Source organism: Acinonyx jubatus, chromosome C2 (genome assembly GCF_027475565.1).
Source record: "Acinonyx jubatus isolate Ajub_Pintada_27869175 chromosome C2, VMU_Ajub_asm_v1.0, whole genome shotgun sequence".
In the NCBI taxonomy this organism is placed as follows: domain Eukaryota; kingdom Metazoa; phylum Chordata; class Mammalia; order Carnivora; family Felidae; genus Acinonyx; species Acinonyx jubatus.
This window is the reverse complement of record NC_069384.1, coordinates 96538299-96557625: the sequence shown is the minus strand read 5'-3', so window position 1 is coordinate 96557625 and position 19327 is coordinate 96538299. Positions and strand designations below refer to the sequence as shown.

The window sequence follows — 19327 nt, the reverse complement described above, 5'->3', positions numbered from 1 at the left end:
CAGGGCCCAGCATGGGGCTTGATCCCCCAAACTATGAGATTGGGACCTGAGCCAAAGCCAAGAGTCTGAGGCTCAACTGACTGAGCCATCCTGGCGCCCCTCAGATTTGTCATTTTTGATCAGAGTGCTTGAAATCAATGGACATGAAGTGGTTTTCTATTTTGTCAACGGAGACCATCCTGTTATTTTGAAATGATTGCCTTAGAAATACAGCACTTTAGTTTGATGTTTGTAGAAGAAAACTCATATATAACCCATCTGATTTTGTTCTTTAATGTGAGTGCTTTTTATAGGTTTTTCTACAGAAGTTTTCTTGATTAGTTTCTTCATGGCCTATAAATTTTCTAAATCTCGTTATATGTAACATATATTTATTCTTTCCTAACACTAGCTCTACACAGCTGTCTCCAATGCTTCTGCCTCCTACATACCTCTTCAACTTACTCCGAAATTTGCAAATGCATGATTACGTTATTAAAATGCGCATGCCTTTTGGGTTTAAAAGAGCAATGTTGTGGCTTTTTCTTTTTAAATTCAGTGGGTGAAATATAAAATCTGTCTGTAGGTTGACTGTTTTTAAATAGCCATTGTTGGAATTCTAGTTATTAGTGGTAGGGGGCCTTGCGGTCAAACAGAATTTAGCTCATGTCCTCATTCTACCACCTACTAGCTGTGTGATTAGGGCTAAACTTCAGTTTGTTCTTCTGTAGAGAAGAGACAACAATGCATAATCTCATGGGATTCTGTGAGATTATCATTAGGATGATTAAATGAGATACCATAAATAACAGGATTTGCATAGTGTCTGGGAGCCCTCAGTGTATGGGAGATGACAATGATTATTTATATGACTATTGGTCTTAAGAAGAAAGGGATAGTAAATGGATAATAGCTATGTTTCAATAGCTTGATAAGGAAACAAAGATGAGAAATGGCTAAGTGGAAATTGTTTACATCTTGTCTTCAACTTGGAACACTCAATGCACCTAAACTTTTTCCACTTCACCCTGTGTGTATTGCCCTATGCCAGATACTACAGATATTAAAATAAAAAAGACACTAGATACACTAGACTTGACTAATTTACAGTTAAAGCAGCATGGATTCAACAGCTATTTGATGAAATTACTCCACCACTACTGAAGTGCAAATATAAACACCTTAACGTCTATAATAATGTGAATGTTATACATAATGGCATTATCACAAGTGCTATCAACACTATCTGCCCTTTATTGCATGCCTCCTACGTGCCAGCACCATGCTAAGACTTCCAGAGACCTCATTCAGTCCCCTCAACAATACTATGATGCAGGAATTACTAAAGCCATTTCCTACACTGCAAAACCGAGGCTCAGAAATTAAGGAGCTTGCCCGAATTCAATCTGGCTGAATTACCATCCTCATCCGAAACAGCAAACCTCAGAAATGTGACACAAACCAGGTTGCTCTTAAGAAGTACAAAGAATCCTCTCCTGATCTCTTCCTTCACTTTCCTATTTTAGGTGGATCAGGACACACAGAGTACCGCCCGGATCCCTGCTCTGCCATTTGTTAGCTGGATGACCCTGGTCACATTATCTCATCTTTCTGCTCCTCAGTTTCTTCTTCTATTAGCTGAGGATGATAATAATACCTGCCTCCAAGGGCTTTGGTGATATTTAAATTAATCTGTTATAATCTTGGAATAGTTCTTGGTAATAATCTTCATATAAGCGATCAATCAATGAATAATAAAAGTAAAGCAGACACACAAAACATCTTAATCAGGCGATTGAATGTATTCTTTGAGACATTTCGTATTTCCCAACTCATCCCCCTTCTCTACTTTCACAACCAACACCTGCTCTTTGAAGGAAACAAAAGGAACAATGTTAAGTCCAAGTTAGAGTATAGGATACAGATAAAATTCAGTACTTGGTTTAATATGTTTGCTATACATTTATTTGTCTATTTGTCATATTTTCCCCATAAACATGAACCCGCTAAAACTATTTTCCCCTGATGATACCTCTTGATGTCTGAGTCTTGTTGACAGCAGTCATTCCCTTGTCACCAGACATCAGAAGTGATGCTAATGTAACGTTTGGTGACTGTCACAGACTTGGCTTTTTAAAGGACAAAAACTGACATTTATGATCTTTACTGCTCAAGAGCCAACACCTTAGAAAAAAAAGAAACGTTTGGTTCTAACTAGTCGTTTTCACTTGTTCTAAAAAAGTAATAAAAACCTTTGCTTTCCAAGAACCGCATTCATGTGTTAATGCAGCCTTGTTTTATGCTAGAAAGATGGGTGACACATTTCATCGTTTGGGGAGAGACTCCACATTAGGACCAATCAAGCTTTCTATGGAAACCATTTTTTAAATTAATATTCTATTCATGACCACTGTACCCATTTTTATTTCAGTTTTAAGAGATGTTTTATTTCTTCTCGCAAACGTGACGCACTTCTACATATAAGAATTCATAAAGTCCATCAGGACAAAAAAATTAAGATTAAAATTCTTTTGCTTAAAAAAATCTCTAATATAATTTTAAAAGTGTATAGTTTTTAAAATGTAATATTTAGCTTACTTTCATTGATGAACGTCTTTCTGTGATGCTACCAGGAAAAACAGGCTTATGTCCTAGAGGTTAATATAACCATGAATATATATATTCTTAACACAATAGCTTTTATGTTTCCTTTCTCTGAGTGTATGGAGTTGAAATGCTAAATGTATCCATTGTACTGCGATTGGCTGTCTCCACACACAGGGAATTGAGCAGGACGCTAAAAAGAGAATCAAATGCCTTGGGCAAATGTTTGGTTAGCCATTGACAGCTTAAAAAAGTCAAATATATTACTAGGTCAAAGGATTTTGAAAGCTACTCATTTACAAGTTTTACATTCTTGATCTCAAAACATTTATTGCACCGTATCTATTACCGTCCTCATCAAATAGTTTTCCTACTTAATAATTTAATACTATCCTGATATATTATTCTTTTTGCCATCTCCTCTTTTTATAAGCACAGTCAAATACTAAAAGTATTTTGACTGAAGCACAGTCAATACTTGCAGTCAAAAGCCAGTTTTAGCATAATTTGCTGTTCAAATCAACATATCTAACATTTTGCTCTTGTGCCAGATTAACAGGATACTGTAACTAAATACTTTAAAAATGCTGTAACTAAATGCTTTTCCCGCTATGTGTTTGTTCTCCAGGTTCACAGTGGAACAGGAAATTGACTTAAAAGATGTTTTGAAGGCCCTTGGAATAACTGAGGTTTTCATCAAAAATGCAAATTTGACAGCTCTGTCTGGTAGGAAATAAACACCAATTTTTTTTAAATGTCATTATTTCAAAAAAGCTTTGAAAAGTGATGCTGTTGAACCCTCTATTTACTATGGAGTTCTGAAGTAAAATAAAGTTATCGTTTGCCAAATAAATGTAACGAATACATTTACCTTCGATACCCCAAACTATAAATCATGGTCATAACATTGTTTATATTATTCTGGTCCATGTCTTATCTTCAATAATGGATATTGTCCAGAAGACCTGTCTTATATATCTTTAAATTCCCCATCCTACCTGTCACAATGCCTTGTAGAGTAGATAATCAATAAACATGGTGATTTAGTATCTCAATATGTTCGGTTACAGTAAATTATATAGAAAAGAAAGAAGGAAGAAAGGACAAACCCATGCCTGCTGTAAGAACTAAACAAGAACTAAACACTTAAAAAAATTGTTTTTAGTGTTTATTTTTTTTTTGAGAGACAGAGCATGAATGGGGGAGGAACAGAGAGAGAGGGAGATGCAGAATCTGAAGCTGGCTGCAGGCTCTGAGCTGTCGGCACAGAGCCCGATGTGGGGCTCAAACCCACAAACCGTGAGAACGTGACCTGAGCTGAAGTCAGATGCTTAACCAGCTGAGCCACCCAGATGCCCCAACGCTTTTTAAAAGAACACCTAGTGGGATGATGTAAAGATTATCTTTAGTCTTCAATAAGAAACCAGTGGTTTTGTAGTAGCTTCAAAATATACCTGGCATATGGGTAATTTATTTTAAATATCCCAAGGTGGGGGAAAACCCAGTTGAATTATTTGATTCAGATGCCCTAATTTGTTCAAGGTAAAAATCATTAACATATTAGCAACATTAAGTACTTAGAACATGTAAAATCCTTTTGGAAGTATTTTAAGCAGCTAACCCCAAGACACTTATCATTGAAATAAGGTACCTGTGAGTTTAAGACTTAGCTTGTATAATGTTGTTCTATCATTTCTGTGGAATATGGAAACTATCATAGATAGAGAGATAGATAGATAGATAGATAGATAGATAGATAGAGATAGATAGGGACATAATCAAGATTTAAAAAAAAAAAAAAAAAAACCTCAGTGTGTAAGTCCTCTTTATATGTAATCTATTGGACCCAATTCTCCAACCAGAGAGAGCTGAGGCAATAGAAGTTTCCTTAGCAGTTTATGTGTTCAGGAGAGAATTTAGTTTTCCTCTCCTGAAGTAGCATCCTATAGAAAATCAAGCCGACCAAATAAGAGCTTCTATGAGGAGTATGAGGATCCATGGATTGAATTCAGTGAAGTGGATGCCTCTACCCCTGAAATTGCATAGAAGTGTGTACACACACACACACACACACACACGCAGCAAAAGAGAGAGTGGAGATAGGTTCATAGATTTCAGGAAATTCTCAAAGAGTTTATAGTCAAAAAGGCCTTGCCTCCCAGATTTAGAATTGGATGGATTGTTTTCTAAGCAGCACTCAGCTGAGATGCTGAGACGATGTTGACGTCTCTGATACCACAACTTCTACCCTATTAGAGAGCCTACATCTCAAAACACCAGTAGAGCTTTTCTAGCTGTCTACTATATAAATGTTCCTGTCCACATCAGAGGAATGTGAATTTTGCCCGAGTAAAGATTTTCTTGGCTTACATTCACGCTCCTAGGGCTCTGAACTCTTCAGTGGGATTGTGAATGAGGTAGGACTAGGGGAGACTCACAAGCTAATGGACACTTTTGTGCTTGAGTCAGAAATATATCTGTGGCTCAAGCATAGTATCGTTTAAACTTCTTATGCTCCCTTCCTTAGGGATTGAGAGAATCTGTATAACACACTGGCCAAATTCCAGCTGGATAATTACATTCCGCTTTCCTACCGTGGCTCTATTTTCTGTTTTATTAGAGATTCCTCACTGTCTCACCCAAGCATCGAGGCAGTTACTTCACACACATAAGAGTATCTGCTTCTTCTCGGTCCTGAGGGAGTAGCACTGCAGTGGCAAATCAATTATTGTGGTCAGTGTAGCTTAAAATGTTGGCAAATCTGGGAGGTTTATGATGTAATATTTAATTGCCTTTAGTATGTACAGAGACAATAGAGAATAAATATGTATTATGAATGCAGATGGTTCAGAAATTTGAAATCACACTCGGATCTCTCGGAGTTCACATAGTTTCTATGTGAAGTCTCTGTTCATTTGACCAAACCTCAGTCAGAATTTAACAGAGGCTGCATTCCCACTGCCTGGCACATGGCTGACACACAGTTGGCACACAGCAGATGTCCACTAAAGGATAAAACAAGGGAGGGAAGGAGAGAAGAGGTTTCTTCAGGGCCACCTTACATATTACATTTCTCAGAACATTTAACTCCTTAAAACATCAGTAAGAAATCCAGGATTGGCCATCCTCAAACACTACCCAGTTCGAGTCTTCAGGATAACGTGATGAAAGGTCTAACGTCAACTTCTCAAGCTTTCAGTGGGAACTCTTTATTCTTAACTCCTTAGTTTTGCCAGAACCTTGGTAGACTCAGCATGTCAACCCACCCCAACCAACATATCCTTTCTCTTTCTCTCCCTCTCCCTCTCTCTCATTCTCTTTCTCACACAATCCACATCCACATTAATTTATGAATCATTCTTTCAAAAACTATTTACTGACACAACTATAAAACTTGTCCCTCTGCTTTTACTGAATTTGATAGTGTTTATTCCCTGCTTTGTTCACTTGGGCGCCATATGCTCTGCCCTACATGGTTGGTGTCCTTTTCAGGTGTCCAGTTTTTTTCCTCTCCAAATGACATGAAAACCCTGATGATTAAAGGGTCTATGACAGGGCACCTGGGTGGCTCAGTTGGTTGAGCGTCTGACACTTGGTTTTGGCTCAGGTTGTGATCTTGCGATTGGTGAAATGGAGCCCCATGTCAGGCTCCCTGCTGGGCATGGAGTCTGCTTGAGATTCTCTTTCCTTCTCCCTCTGCCCCTTCCCCACTATCGCGCATGTGCACATGCTCTCTCTCTCTCTCTCTCTCTCTCAAATTAAAAAAAAAAAAAAAAAAAAAATTAAAGTATCTGTGACAGTAACCCCTGCACATACCCAGGAAAATTATTAACGTGTATTTGATTATTACTTCCTGCCTTAATGAATTTCATGGTGAGAATTTCATGGTATTTAAGATATACAACATTAATTACATTCAATGCCATGTCTATTCATTTCATTTAATAACTCTTTGTGAGGTAGATGGTGTGAGCACGGTACTATGTCATAAAAATGAAACAATGATTAAGATATACCTACTCTGAAAACAGATGCAGACTTATGGGGAGAAAGACATAAAGAGTGGATTTAATAAAAGGAAGAGTGGTAGAAATGCTTTATTGGAGCACTGGTTCTCAGCCAGGACAATTCTGTCCCCCAGGGAACATTTGGCGATAACCGGAGACCTTGGGGATTGTTACACCTGGGGAGTGCTATTGGCATCTATCCAATAGATGGCCAGGGATGCATCTACATCCCAGTGATCTATGCTGCACAGGACAGACCCACAACAAAGAATAATCCAGTCCCAAATGTCAAGAAACCCCATAGCAGAGAAAGCATTGGGAAAGCAGAGAGGGAAAAGAAAGTCAATGGGCAGCCTGGGAGCATATTGGTTCAAAAGATGGAGGAGGATGGGGTGCCTGGGTGGCTCAGATGGTTGAGTGACCATCTCTTGATTTTTGGCTCAGGTCAAGGTGCTGGGGTCATGGGATCAAGCCCTGCATCAGGCTCTCTCTCCCTCGGCCCCTCTCTCCTGCTCTCACTCTTATGTGTGTGCATTCCCTCTAAAATAATAATTTAAAAAAAAAATGGAGGAGGAGAATATAGGTATGTATTTCAGTTTTTAAATGCGTTGAACATTTTTTAATAATGTCTTAGAAGATGATACCAATGGTTACCTCTGGAATACAGGACAGAGGCTCTTAGATGAAAAAGGAGATGTTGTTTCATGTACCACTGTATACCGTTTAGGATTTTGCCTTGTGTATGCACAACATCTTCAATTAAAATGCTATATTGAAAACTGGGAAAAACTTTTAAAAATAGCATTGTTAGTAGAATTCGTAAGTTCAAAAGCACCCAGAAAACAATTCAGTACTATTGTGATACTACCAATTCTTAAATTCTGCAATGAAATTGTATCTTTCTTTAAAGATAGCAAATATGATTTAGCAGTGGAACAAAAAAACAAAAACAAAACAAAAACCCCTGCTCCACATTCTCTTGCTTCTGGAAAGATGCAGTGACTTGAGAGTCCTTTGCTAAGACCTCTTGAATCCACTCTTTCATCTTCTATTCCATGGCATCCACCTTTATTTCAGACTCTCATGACCACTGCCCCAGACTATTTCAATAGCCTCCTAAACGGTTTGCAATCTCTCTTCCCTCTAATCTGTCTTATCTACCACTGCCAGGATTAATCACCTTAAAGCCCGCTCTCAGATCATCTCAGCTCCTGTTCGGAGCCTTCCTTGTTCAGTCTGCAGTGCACTGTCCGCTGCTTGGCAGGGCATTCAGACCTCAGCTCCCTCCAACCTTAACTCCGACGGAGTCCTTACATACAGCTTTCACCAGCCAAACTGACCGCTGGCTCTGCACCTCACATCTCCCTAGGGCCCCATCATTGTAACGTCTCTCCCACCTGAAATAGATCTCAAACGGATCTTCAGCTTCGATATCGCCAACTTCATCAAGCCACGTGATTGCACCAACCAGAAGTAGTTGCTCCTTCATAAATTCTACAGTATTCTGCACTTTTCCTTATGCTGCATAACATACCCGATCTCAGATTATCATTACTTATGCATTGGATATCCTCTGCTAGAATTTAAACCTCTCCAAATTGATCCTTGTGTGTGTTTAGGAAGCACGCAGTTCTGTGCTTTCTGGCTAGTACTCACTGAAAGAAGAAATGAGTAAGATGAAATGCTGTGTATTTACTGTGCTTATTTTTTTTTAATCTCAATTTGATGCCCATTGCTTTTGACGCTAAACTCCATTAACATAAAACACAGTAAAGACTCATACAATAAACATGGAATCTAGAGAGTGCTGAGAATCATTTTCTTCTCAGGCTCGATTTAAAATGCTCATCTAGTGGCAGCAAGGATCCTGTTATAGAGTAGGGCTATTTTTGTAATGGAAATGAATGACTGTCAGCATTTGGATTAATAGATAATCCTCTTGGAAGGTGGAAGGGGAAGGAGAAAGAGAGTACTAAATCCTTCAGCACAAAGTACGAGCTTTAATAAAGGAGCCAATAAAGTAAAGGAATTAAGAAGACACAGCAAAAGCCACATTCCGGTCAGACTCAAGTGCTGAGATTTATGCGGGACTGACTCTTACATCCTGCCCTTGTTTGTTCTTCTTCTCCTTGCACCTCTAAGCCAGAGGGCTGCAACTGTCTTCCGGTGCCCTACCTCCACTCTGCCTCCTACTTTTTTGCCTGAACTGTTGTAACAGCTAGCTAACTTGAACTTCTGCCCGTAGCTGTTTGCTCCTCTGATTCACGCTTTACAGCTCCTGCCGCAGATTATCTCCTAAAATCAAAGCAGTAGTGCCCTGTTACTTCTGGATGAAGCCCAGGCTCTCCAGACTCGTGGTTCAAGCTCTTAAAATCAGGCGCATCCCCTGCCATGCCCCGCCTCCTCATTGCCCAGGATCCAATTGGACTTCAAGTCTTTGCTGAGGCTTGTCTCATTTGCGATATAATCCTCTGCTAGGGATGTCCTTGCCCCATTCTCTGGCTCTTTTCTGCTTACCTTCAAGAACCAGCCCAAATGGCACCGCCTCCAAGAAGCTTTCCCTGACGTCTCTCCCTTCCAAATGGTTCACTTTCCCTCATCTGGCCTGTCATCATGCAATGTGCTATCACAGGTTCTACCTTTTCCTTAGATTCTCTGTTCACATACCTGTCTCTGTCCTCGGAGCTCCTCAGAAGCAAGGACTGTGGCATAGATGACTTTCTGTCCTCGGAGCCCAGCATGGTGTGGAGAGCAGGACAGATGCTGGCTGGGTAGGAAGTGGTGATGGGCCCGCCTCACTCCAGGTGTAGAGGCTTCTCTCAAACGTCCGGCCCTCTTCACTCTGTGTGCTCTAGCCACACAGGCCTTCTTTTGGGTCCTTGAACACACCTGGCTCCTATCTGCCTCTGCACTAGCTTTTCCCTCGGCCAAAAACTGCCTTCAGGTGTTCCCGTGGCAGGCTCCTTTGTATACTTTAGGTCTCAGTCAAATCCACCTTCTCAGATGGCCTTTCCCAACACCTTGAGTCAAGTAGCTCCCCTTGCCTGCCCCCGTCACCAGCCAACACTTCACCTCATCTTGTTTCTTAGGAACACTCACCACACCCTGAAATTGTGGCCATTTATTGATTTGCTTTTTTATTGTCATTGTTATTTCATGTCTGCTTTCCTCCCATTAGGAAGGAACTTTTTAGTTTACTATAGTATATCCGGCGTATCCACAATGGCACATGGGAGGTGCTTAGTACCTGAATGAACGCACGAATGGACAGATGAATGAATATTTGCTGGTCTATAACAAAATTTCTCCAAAAAAACAAACTCTCTTCCTACCTTGGAGGAACTCAAATTCTACGAACCTTTCTAAAGTTCATAGGTGGGGCTGAAGCTAAAAATATTTTAGCGACTCAAGTACAGAGACGCTTTTGATATTCTCGGGTTCTGTTATGGAACGCTCTTCATTTTGTTATTTTAAGCATGTCCTTGGTGACGCAGAAAGCTATTTAAATTGGCTGTGTTTAGGAACAGTGCCACAAGGGAGCTAGTGGCATCCACTCGCATGATGGCCATCCTGCCAACATTATGTTAATCACAGATACTTAGAGCTTTGGTTTCCTGCACAATATCTCCTATGAACAGAGTACTTGATAAATATTTGCTCAGTGACTGAATGAATGCCTTAGTATTTTGCCCTGCTTTCTGCAGAAGAGCTTGAATTATTGCCCAGATTTTCTCTGGTAAACCTAGGGCTTGCTGGCCCCTTTCCCATCTTCTCCTTTGTGAAAAGCCCGGCTCCACGCTGCCCAGAGGAAAGCAGGACTAGTTATTTGGCAGCAATGTCTGCTGCGGCCAGAAGGGGAGGACTGCTTGGGGCCAGCATACGCAATGTTTTTTTTTTTTTTTGCGTGTAGCTTTGTTTGCCTTTGATTTATTTATTTTCCTTTTCTGGAGAACAGTGAACTTTTCTCTAGTCAGTAAGACGGGCTCATCAGTGTAAATCTCCTTAATTCCCCCTCACATTTTGATTCACCAAATATCCGAGTGCCTACTTGGTGCCTAGCAGTGTGCAAAGCATGGCAAGTAGGAGATAAATTGGACAGCGAGGTCTAGGCCCTGAAGGAATAGGTGTATGGCGTATGGCCTAGTGAGAAAGACGGCCTTGATTGACACCTAATTACATGAGGATGAGCAATATTGGAGGCAAGCATAAGAAGCCATGAACTTGCCTAGTAGGTGCCTGCATGACCAGACTGGGTGGTGGCAAGTCCCATTCTTGTTGAAACCACTTTCGGCTTATATTTTAAGGTGACTGCTTGCAGTGTGTCCCGAGAGAAGAAAGTTTCATTTTATTTTTTCCCTCCGCTATTTGTGCTGTGATTTATCTGTTACTTTTTCTCCCACTGGTATATCTCATGGGGCAGTGTGTTTCTGAAAGTTAAGTGTCCTGAGGTCTCACGTACATCTGCAGACATTTGCTGTCCATTGGAGTTGGAACATTGGATTCAATCTTTATTTTGCTGTCTTTGAAATATATATGAGGCCACCGGCCTGTTGGATCCCGTTCCCTTAGCTCCTTCTCCACGACTGGATTTTTAAGTTTTTAGTCTGCGTGTGGTCCTTGCATTCTCTCCCTGTCTAGTGCTGTTGTCCATCAATTTTCCTAGAGCATCCACTTTGGATGAATGTCATATGTTTTATCTATTACAAGAATAAACTTTATAGCCATGCTTGTGAACAGAATTGTGGCCATGACGGCCATAGAGTGACATATCCAAAGTCTTATTACAGTAGGAAATAGCGAGTCCCTTTCATTCAACGATTACTAAATTCCTGTTCGTGCTAGGTTAAGTACTGGAAACTCACACATTACCAGGAAACTCTCTTTTCTTAACGTTAGTTCAGTCACTAGGCCCACGAAACGTCAGAAGCCAGGGACATCAAGAGCAATGACACAATCCTTGCCTTAAGGGATTTGACAGTTCAGGAAGAGAGAAATATTGCAAATATAAAGGCTTCAGTAGAATAAGACGCTGGGTTCAGTGGGAAAGAGTGGTTAGTTCTACCTTAGTGATGAATAGCAGTCAGAGGAGAGCAGAAAAGCCCAACAGGGCTCAAAGCTGAGCTTCAGAAGTAGATTAGGTATCTGACTAATACAGGGATAAGGGAGTTTCTGGGGAAACAAAGACACAGAAGGGATCAAGTATGGTATGTTTAGATTATTGCTATGCAAATAATCTGGAGCACAGAGCATGGCGAGAAACATGCTAAATGAATGGCACAAAGGCAATCTCCTGGAGACCCCCATACTGCACCCCGAGGTTCGTGGGTACACAGTATGCCAAAGGCAAGGCGGGAGGCAGAGCCAGCAGGAGTGGGGAGAAAGGGTTTTCAGTCGGGTAGTAGTGGCATAAACTGGTTTCTATTTGATAAGATCATCCTGGAGGAAGCCCTAATGTAAAATGGGGTCAGTTAGGGCAGTTCTCAACCACTGTGTCATTACACACTAGGACATCCCTTGAAACCTCATTTGAAAAAAGTATTTGCATATGTTGCTGGGTTTAATGTTCTGATTAAAAAAACAAACAAGCAAAAAAACGTTTACCTCTATGTTAACAGGTGAGTTTGGCCTATGATTTTCTTTCCTTAGACTGCCCTGGGTCAATTTTTATATCAAGGTAAAAGTATCCATAGATGACTTAGATTGCTTTTATTCTCTTTCTAGAGTTTCAAATGGTTTTATAACAGAGAAGCCTATCTGTTCTTTGGGGGATTGGTTAAATCACTTAGGAAACCATCCAGGCTTGGAGTCTTTAATTTTGAGGAGGGAGAAATTTTGGTCTACTTATTCAACTATCTTAATGGTTACTGGATTATTCAGATATTCTATTTTTTTCTTTGTTCAGTTTTATAATTTATATATTCCTATAAAATTGTCCAGTTGCTGACAAGTCTCTTTATTTTCAAAACTATCTGCATAAAGAAGCACAAGAATCTTTTAGGGGAGATAGAAATATTCTGTATCTTATTTGTGGAGAGGGGTTCAAAGATATATCAAAACTTACCAAATGTGGTGTTGTTTTGTAAAATATATTTTTGTTTTCCTGTATTGTAATTATTGTGTTGTTAATATATATAGTGCATGGTAAATAAATTACACCTCATAAAGTTGATTCCCATTTATCTGCAGAAAATTGTACAAAGTATTTTTTGTGATTTTTAAAAATTCTCTTCTCTATCTTAGGACATGTTCTTTTTTGCCTTAATATTGTTCATTTGGGTAATTTGTCTTCTTTGTGAATCCTGTTAAAGGTCTGTCCACTTCATTATCTTTTAAGTGACTCACTCTGTAGGAAGAACCCTCAGCATCCTTGCCTTCTTGATCTTTCTGCCATGGTGCCTTGTAGTATCCCTCTTCTCCATCTCCCTATCATTCTGTGTGGGTAAATGAGGGCATATAAGAGGTTAGGTGACTGGAGGAGAAGACCTTTGTGGCAGAAACCAGAGTGAAAGGGATGAAATTCCTTCTTTCAAGGTGTCTAGTGTAGTCAAAAGATCAGACTCAAGAGCTTGGAGGCAGTTTCCTCTGTGCAAATTGATGCAGCTACCGTATCATTTGGTGTCATTGAAAATGCCCCTCCGAATATTTAAAGAGGGCTTAGCTGGCAGTGTGAACACCCAACACCCTTTAGGAACTACGTTGTCTCACTTTTACATCCAGGGCCATCATACCGCCTCTTGATGCATGACCCTACCTTAACTGGCAAACTGAAGAAAATGGGCAGCAGAATCTGAAAATAATATAGCATCAGTTAACTAGTAAATAGTTAATATGTTTTACTCTCTTGGAATTCATGTATTTGTTTTGTCAGCTAAATATATCTGACTAGTTGCTTAATGCAGTTTGTATTGTTCTTTCTATTTGTTGTGGAAAAAAATGAGTCTTCTGGATTTGAGGGAGCTAATTATACTTAATTGTTTAATGTAAAAGTCTATTGCTTTTTATTTTTCTTCTAGTTACCAAGTGCATTCTAGGAGAAAATATCATAATATGTGAGACTATTTCATAATGCAGTGTTTATATCTTAATACTAAATATGAGGTGAGGAAGTAATATCCCTATTAAAAATATATTCAGAGTTGGCACTCAGTTGTCTTGGGGCTGATTCAGAATAAGCAGGTGCTGTGTGAAAGATGTACCAAAAATATTGTTGAACATTATTCCCTATCAGTGTAAGATAATTATGGGTTTTTGAAAACTAGAAAGGAAAATGTCTGTTGTAGGTAGGACTTGGTCACTTACAAAGTCTTACTAAACAGCCTAATGGGAAATCCACTGTGCTTTTACTGCATCAGCAACAAGGTTATCTTAAATTTGAATTAGACCTCCCAGAATGGAAAAAGGGGGTGAGAGGGGTGGCAGAAACTTGAGTAATCTTTTATCTTGCTTCCTTATGCTACCTTCCTTTTTATGTATTTGAGCTATCTTTCATTCATTTTGTTTTAACTTTGGGGACAAAAGTTGGAAACCCAAGTCTGAAAGCTGAGACTGCCGTAACAAAGTCCCACAGACTGTGTGGGTTCAAACAGACCTTTGTGTTCTCACAGTTCTGGAGGCTGGACATCTGAGATCAAGATGTCTTCAGGGTTGGTTTCTTCTCAGGCCTCTCTCCTTGGCTTATAGGTGGCTGTCTTCCCATATTGTATTAATGTTCTCCAGATAAATAGGACCAACAGGATGTGTGTGTGTGTGTGTGTGTGTGTGTGTGTGTGTGTGTGTTTGGAGAGAGAGAACTATCTGTATCTATACAGAGAAAGAGACAGAAACTGAGAGATTTACTAAGGAATTGGCTTGTGTACTTGTAGTGACTTTGGAAATTTAAAATCTTCAGGGTGGACTGGCAGGCTAGAGATTTAGCGAAAAGTCTCAAGACTTCGTCTTTGTTCTCCTAAAGCCTTCAGCTGATTGGAAGAGGCCACCCACATCACAAGGACAATCTGCTTTACTCAAAGTCCACCAATTCAAATGTTAATCTCATCCACAAAAAACAAAACAAAACAAAACCCCACATCTGTACAGAAACATCCAGAATAATGTTTGACCCAATACCTTGGCCCAGCTGAGTTGACACATAAAATTAGCCATCATGCATGGTCTTCTCTATCTGTGTCCAAATTTCCTCTTCTTACAAGGACATAAGTCATATTGGATTAGGGCCCACCCTAATAAACTCATTTTCATTTAAGACTCCATCTCTAAATACACTCATAGTCTGAAGTCTCAGGGGCTAGAACTTCAACAGATGAATTTTGAGAGAACACAACTGAGCGCATAACAGCCATTAATTTAAAAGTAAGCATAACTAGAAATACAACCTAAAGGGAAAAACAGCCCTCTTAATGCTGAAAATGTGTTGTTTCCTCTGACTTTAGGATAAAGCATGTTTGTGAACCCTCAGATAAACCAATTAACTGGAATGGGAAGTAACTTTTTTACATATTCATGTTTGTACAATCTAGAAGTCAATTTTGCTTTTCTTTGCCAAGGATATTTCTATTATCACCATAACTAGAGATCAGATTTTTAAACATTTCTTATTCTGGCTATATCTGGATTTCTACCTGTTTTCATTTTGTGCTTTAAAATTTCAGATTAGAGTGTAATGTGTGAGATGTTTTATCTTGAATTATGAACTAATTTGAAGTTGCTATTAAAAACAGAGCCACATTCCTGCTTCCTCTGGCAATATAAGACATAAACATTGGGAAAATTACCAATACAAATAAATGAAGGGAAGCACGAACAAGAGAATATAAAATAAGGGCAAATCTGAAAAGGCTTCTCTGAAATCATAATATAATCTTACAACATGATCTCTTATGTTTTACATCAGTATCTTAAGTCACTTATATTTCCCAAATCTGTTTAAATAAAGGGTAAGATGCTTCCCTCTTTCTGACACTGAAGAAATGCTTCTCTTCTCTCTCTTTTTTTTTTTTTTTTTGTTTTTTTTGTTTTGCAGATAACAAAGAGATTTTTCTTTCCAAAGCAATTCACAAGTCCTTCATAGAGGTTAATGAAGAAGGCTCAGAAGCTGCTGCTGCCTCAGGTGCCAAGATAGAGTTTTCTAAAATCTTCTTGTCTTTTTTAGATGTGTATTTTTAAAATCATCTTGGGTAGGGGGTGGGGGTCATTTTTAGACCCAAGCTAAAAAAAACTGACTCTGCTCTAACTCAGAAGTCAAGCTAATGCTGAGTTTTCTAAACAGAGTATGAAGTACACACGTCCTCCATTGCCCTGATACTGGAGAACTCCCACCTCTAAGGAGAGGCAGGGGGACATTGACACCTCTGTAGAAGACATTTCCCTGCTGTGCTGCCTCTTTCGATATTTTAAATATTTTCTTGCTGCCCATTTAAACACTTTTCTTCCTACCTAAACATGTGTGGAAACTAGTTCTTCATTTTGTCAACAGTCTTGATTTTTTAAAAGCACATCCATAAACAAGGTGTAATAAATTATTTTAAATAACTGTAACTCAATGATGTTCATAAAATACTTCTATATAAATAATTTGAAAATGTAGACCTACATCATGTGTTCCCAGCGAAATGTTAAATGTCCTTGATTGTTTTCAATGTTCTGATTTCCCTAAAGGAGAATGATTTCTCCATTGAATTTTTTCCCATTTGTTTTTGTTTTTGTTTTTTTTTTGGTTTTTGGATTGGTTTCAATCTCATGTTCAATAGCTATGTTCAAATTTTAGTAGGATTTTGCCTTCCTTTGGCAAAATGTAATATATCATTTTTTAACTTCTCTGTAAATTTGTCCACTAAAAGGATATCACCAGTTAAAACTGTTTTCAGGAAGAAACAGAAACACGGTAGTCTTAGGCATCAAGAAAGCTTAAGATCTTACACAGTTTGATCTTGACCTTTTCCTGACAACCAATCACCCTGTAGCAAGTATAACGCGATTACCCCATAATAAGGATCTCAGGGGAATTCGGTTTCCCAGCTGTAGGAAACATCATGCCTCCCTTCCTGCTGTATATTCCATTTAATCACTGCCGTTCTAGCCACTTACTAAAAGCCTGATGACTTCCCACGTGAAAATCCCCATTTTAGACAAAAGAAATAATGATTCGAGGATATAAAGAAACTTGGTTTTTTTTGTCTGGGGTGTTTGTTAATTCTCCCCCTTTCCTTAATTCAAAGGTCATTTTAATAAAGCTATGTGTCTTCATCTGAAACAGAATAACAGGCAGAATAACTTTTTCTGGTATTTTGGTGGAGTGGAGATAGGAAACTGTATGTGTGTGTATGGTGTGTTTAAAGATCAAATAGAAATGTTAGCACCTTTACAATTTTTCCTCTAAGTCTTTAAAATCTTGTTTTCCTGTAAATTGTTGCCTTTGCATTAAACATAGATGGTTTGGAGAAATTACTCATTAGTCTCTGCACATCCACAGACATGTAATTACTTTCTCCCTGCACTGTAGGAATGATTGCAATTAGTAGGATGGCTGTGCTGTATCCTCAAGTTATTGTCGACCATCCATTTTTCTTTCTTATCAGGAACAGGAGAACAGGTAAGTCTGTTATGAGCACCGAATTGTTTCTATAGGCCAAAGAGAGATAATTTTTAAAAAATTGAGAGCATTTTTACCACATCATGTATCAGATAATTTCTCATGTTCAATTTTTTTTTAAAGAGAATTATTTATATTTTTATTTTGAGAACACTGCTAATTATAAGCAAGAAGGAAAGTAAATATCCCACTCTTTTGTTCACACCCTGTTCTGTTCACTTCCAACCCAATGCAGGTACAGTCCTATTCATGGGCCGGGTCATGCATCCTGAAACAATGAACACCAGTGGACATGATTTTGAGGAACTTTGAATCATTTCATATGTAAAATAGTAACCAAACACATTATGTGTGCAACTGGTACAGTTAAGATTCGTGTTTTACAGTATATCTTATGATACTATTTAAAAATAGCTACGGATAAAAACAATGTATGTAAATTATAAGCCAACTTGTCAAGGAATGTTATCAGTCTCATTGAGGTGATGGTCCTGTGGTGTCACTGTGTTTGTTGTGCTGTTATTTAAAATAAAAGTACATATTGATCATGTGAACAGCTCTGTTTTCATTTTATAAATTATAGTATAAGGATACTTCTAGGTAAAACTTGGGAACTGATTTTGTGGACATCTGAAATCTTTCATAATCATGCAAAAGCAAAGAGCCAAAGTAAATTAGCACCACCATAATAAGCAATAACAAGTCAGCTGAAGACAGGTTCTCCACAAAAATTCTAATTGTTATTTCTCTGAAGATGGTGCATAGTGTAGTATAAAAGAGTATAAACTGAATATCTTCTGTAGGCTCTATGACAAAACTTGGTGGAAAAAAATGGGACTATGCAAACCCCCAGATTATAGCTATAGTGTATTTACTACGTCAGAAACCTGGTATATCACCATGTTTTGCTGCTGCAAGTCACATCCAAATTTCAACAAAGTTCCCAAAATAAACCACATGAGCACATTAATAATAAAAATGTTCCCTTTGGTAGGTCACCAGAAAATTAACTAGAAAAACCATGCTAGTACAGATACTGGAAACTGGTAGGTCAAGGGCTGAATGCTGCCCACAGAGATGTTCTTGTTTATTCTATGTGGAAGGATTTTATGTTTTGAACTTGAATGTCTATAATTGGGGTATCACATTCTGGGTTTCTCTCATGGCTCTTGGATGCATTGGTATTTGGGACCTCTGGAGAGTCATGGTAAGTGCTTAGCAGAATATATTGGCCTTATTTTAGCAGAATATATTAGCAGAATATATTGGTCTTATTTTCTAGTACAAGAAGATTCCAGTGGGGGCTATGCCCACTTCTTATGTCTCCCGTAAATTACTTAGTTATCCTTTGACTGAGATAATGGTATTCCTTGGATGGGTGGGGGAAGGAGCTGGGGGAGATGATTTCATCACGTTCCATGAATGGAACACCAAATTTTTGATTCTGTGATTAATGGTTGTAGAAAAAGTTTTAAACAGTTTCCAAACTTCACAGAAACAATTGGCATGTGACTTACTTGTGTGTTAGGTATTTTGCTATGATTTGGAGCCGTCAACAAGAATTGATATTATCATTAACTTTAATTCTGTTCAAGGATGTAATGGTTTGGGGAAACCAGGCTTGACCCTAGACCTACCGAGTTCTAAACTCTGGGGAAAAACTTGAAAATCTGTTTTTAACAGATTCCCCGTGGTGATTTTGTTATACACCAGATCTTAAATATTGCGCCCCCCCTCAAAAAAAAAAAAAAAAAGGATACACATGGAATACTTACATAGTAATTGTTTAGAGATAGTCTATTTATAGAAAATTAGATCAATCAATTAAGTATCCTAAAGTATTAGTGCTTTTCAAACTGTATGTGTAAGGGAGTAACCTGGGGATCTTATTCAAAATGCAGATTCTCATTTAGAAGGTCTGGGGTGTGACCTGACATTCTGCATTTCTGACAAGCTCCCAGGTGATGTGACTGCTTTTGGTACATGGACTCAGATTAGTATCAAAACTCCACTTAACATAAGGTTTGCACGTTTCATATTTTTATATATGGAAACATAAAAACTGTGTAATATTCATACAGCTTGGAGAGATTCAGGGGGTGGGATAGTAGTCTCTATTAAAAATGCAATGCACTTACGCAAAAAGAGA

The 19327-nt window shown here is 38.7% G+C and overlaps 1 protein-coding gene across 2 annotated transcripts in view; it reads left to right on the top strand.

The window, feature by feature from the left end:
• The window catches only part of SERPINI1 (serpin family I member 1), a 71289-nt gene extending 53557 nt beyond the window's left edge, over nt 1–17732 (top strand). For both annotated transcript variants that reach the window (XM_053221236.1, XM_015088528.3), the window contains exons 6-9: nt 3212–3309; nt 15610–15696; nt 17089–17178; nt 17414–17732. In XM_053221236.1, the coding sequence (XP_053077211.1) occupies nt 3212–3309; nt 15610–15696; nt 17089–17178; nt 17414–17490 (352 nt within the window). In that variant the 3' untranslated portion in view covers nt 17491–17732. The remainder of the gene's footprint in view (nt 1–3211; nt 3310–15609; nt 15697–17088; nt 17179–17413) is intronic.
• The last annotated feature ends 1595 nt before the right edge of the window (nt 17733–19327 follow it).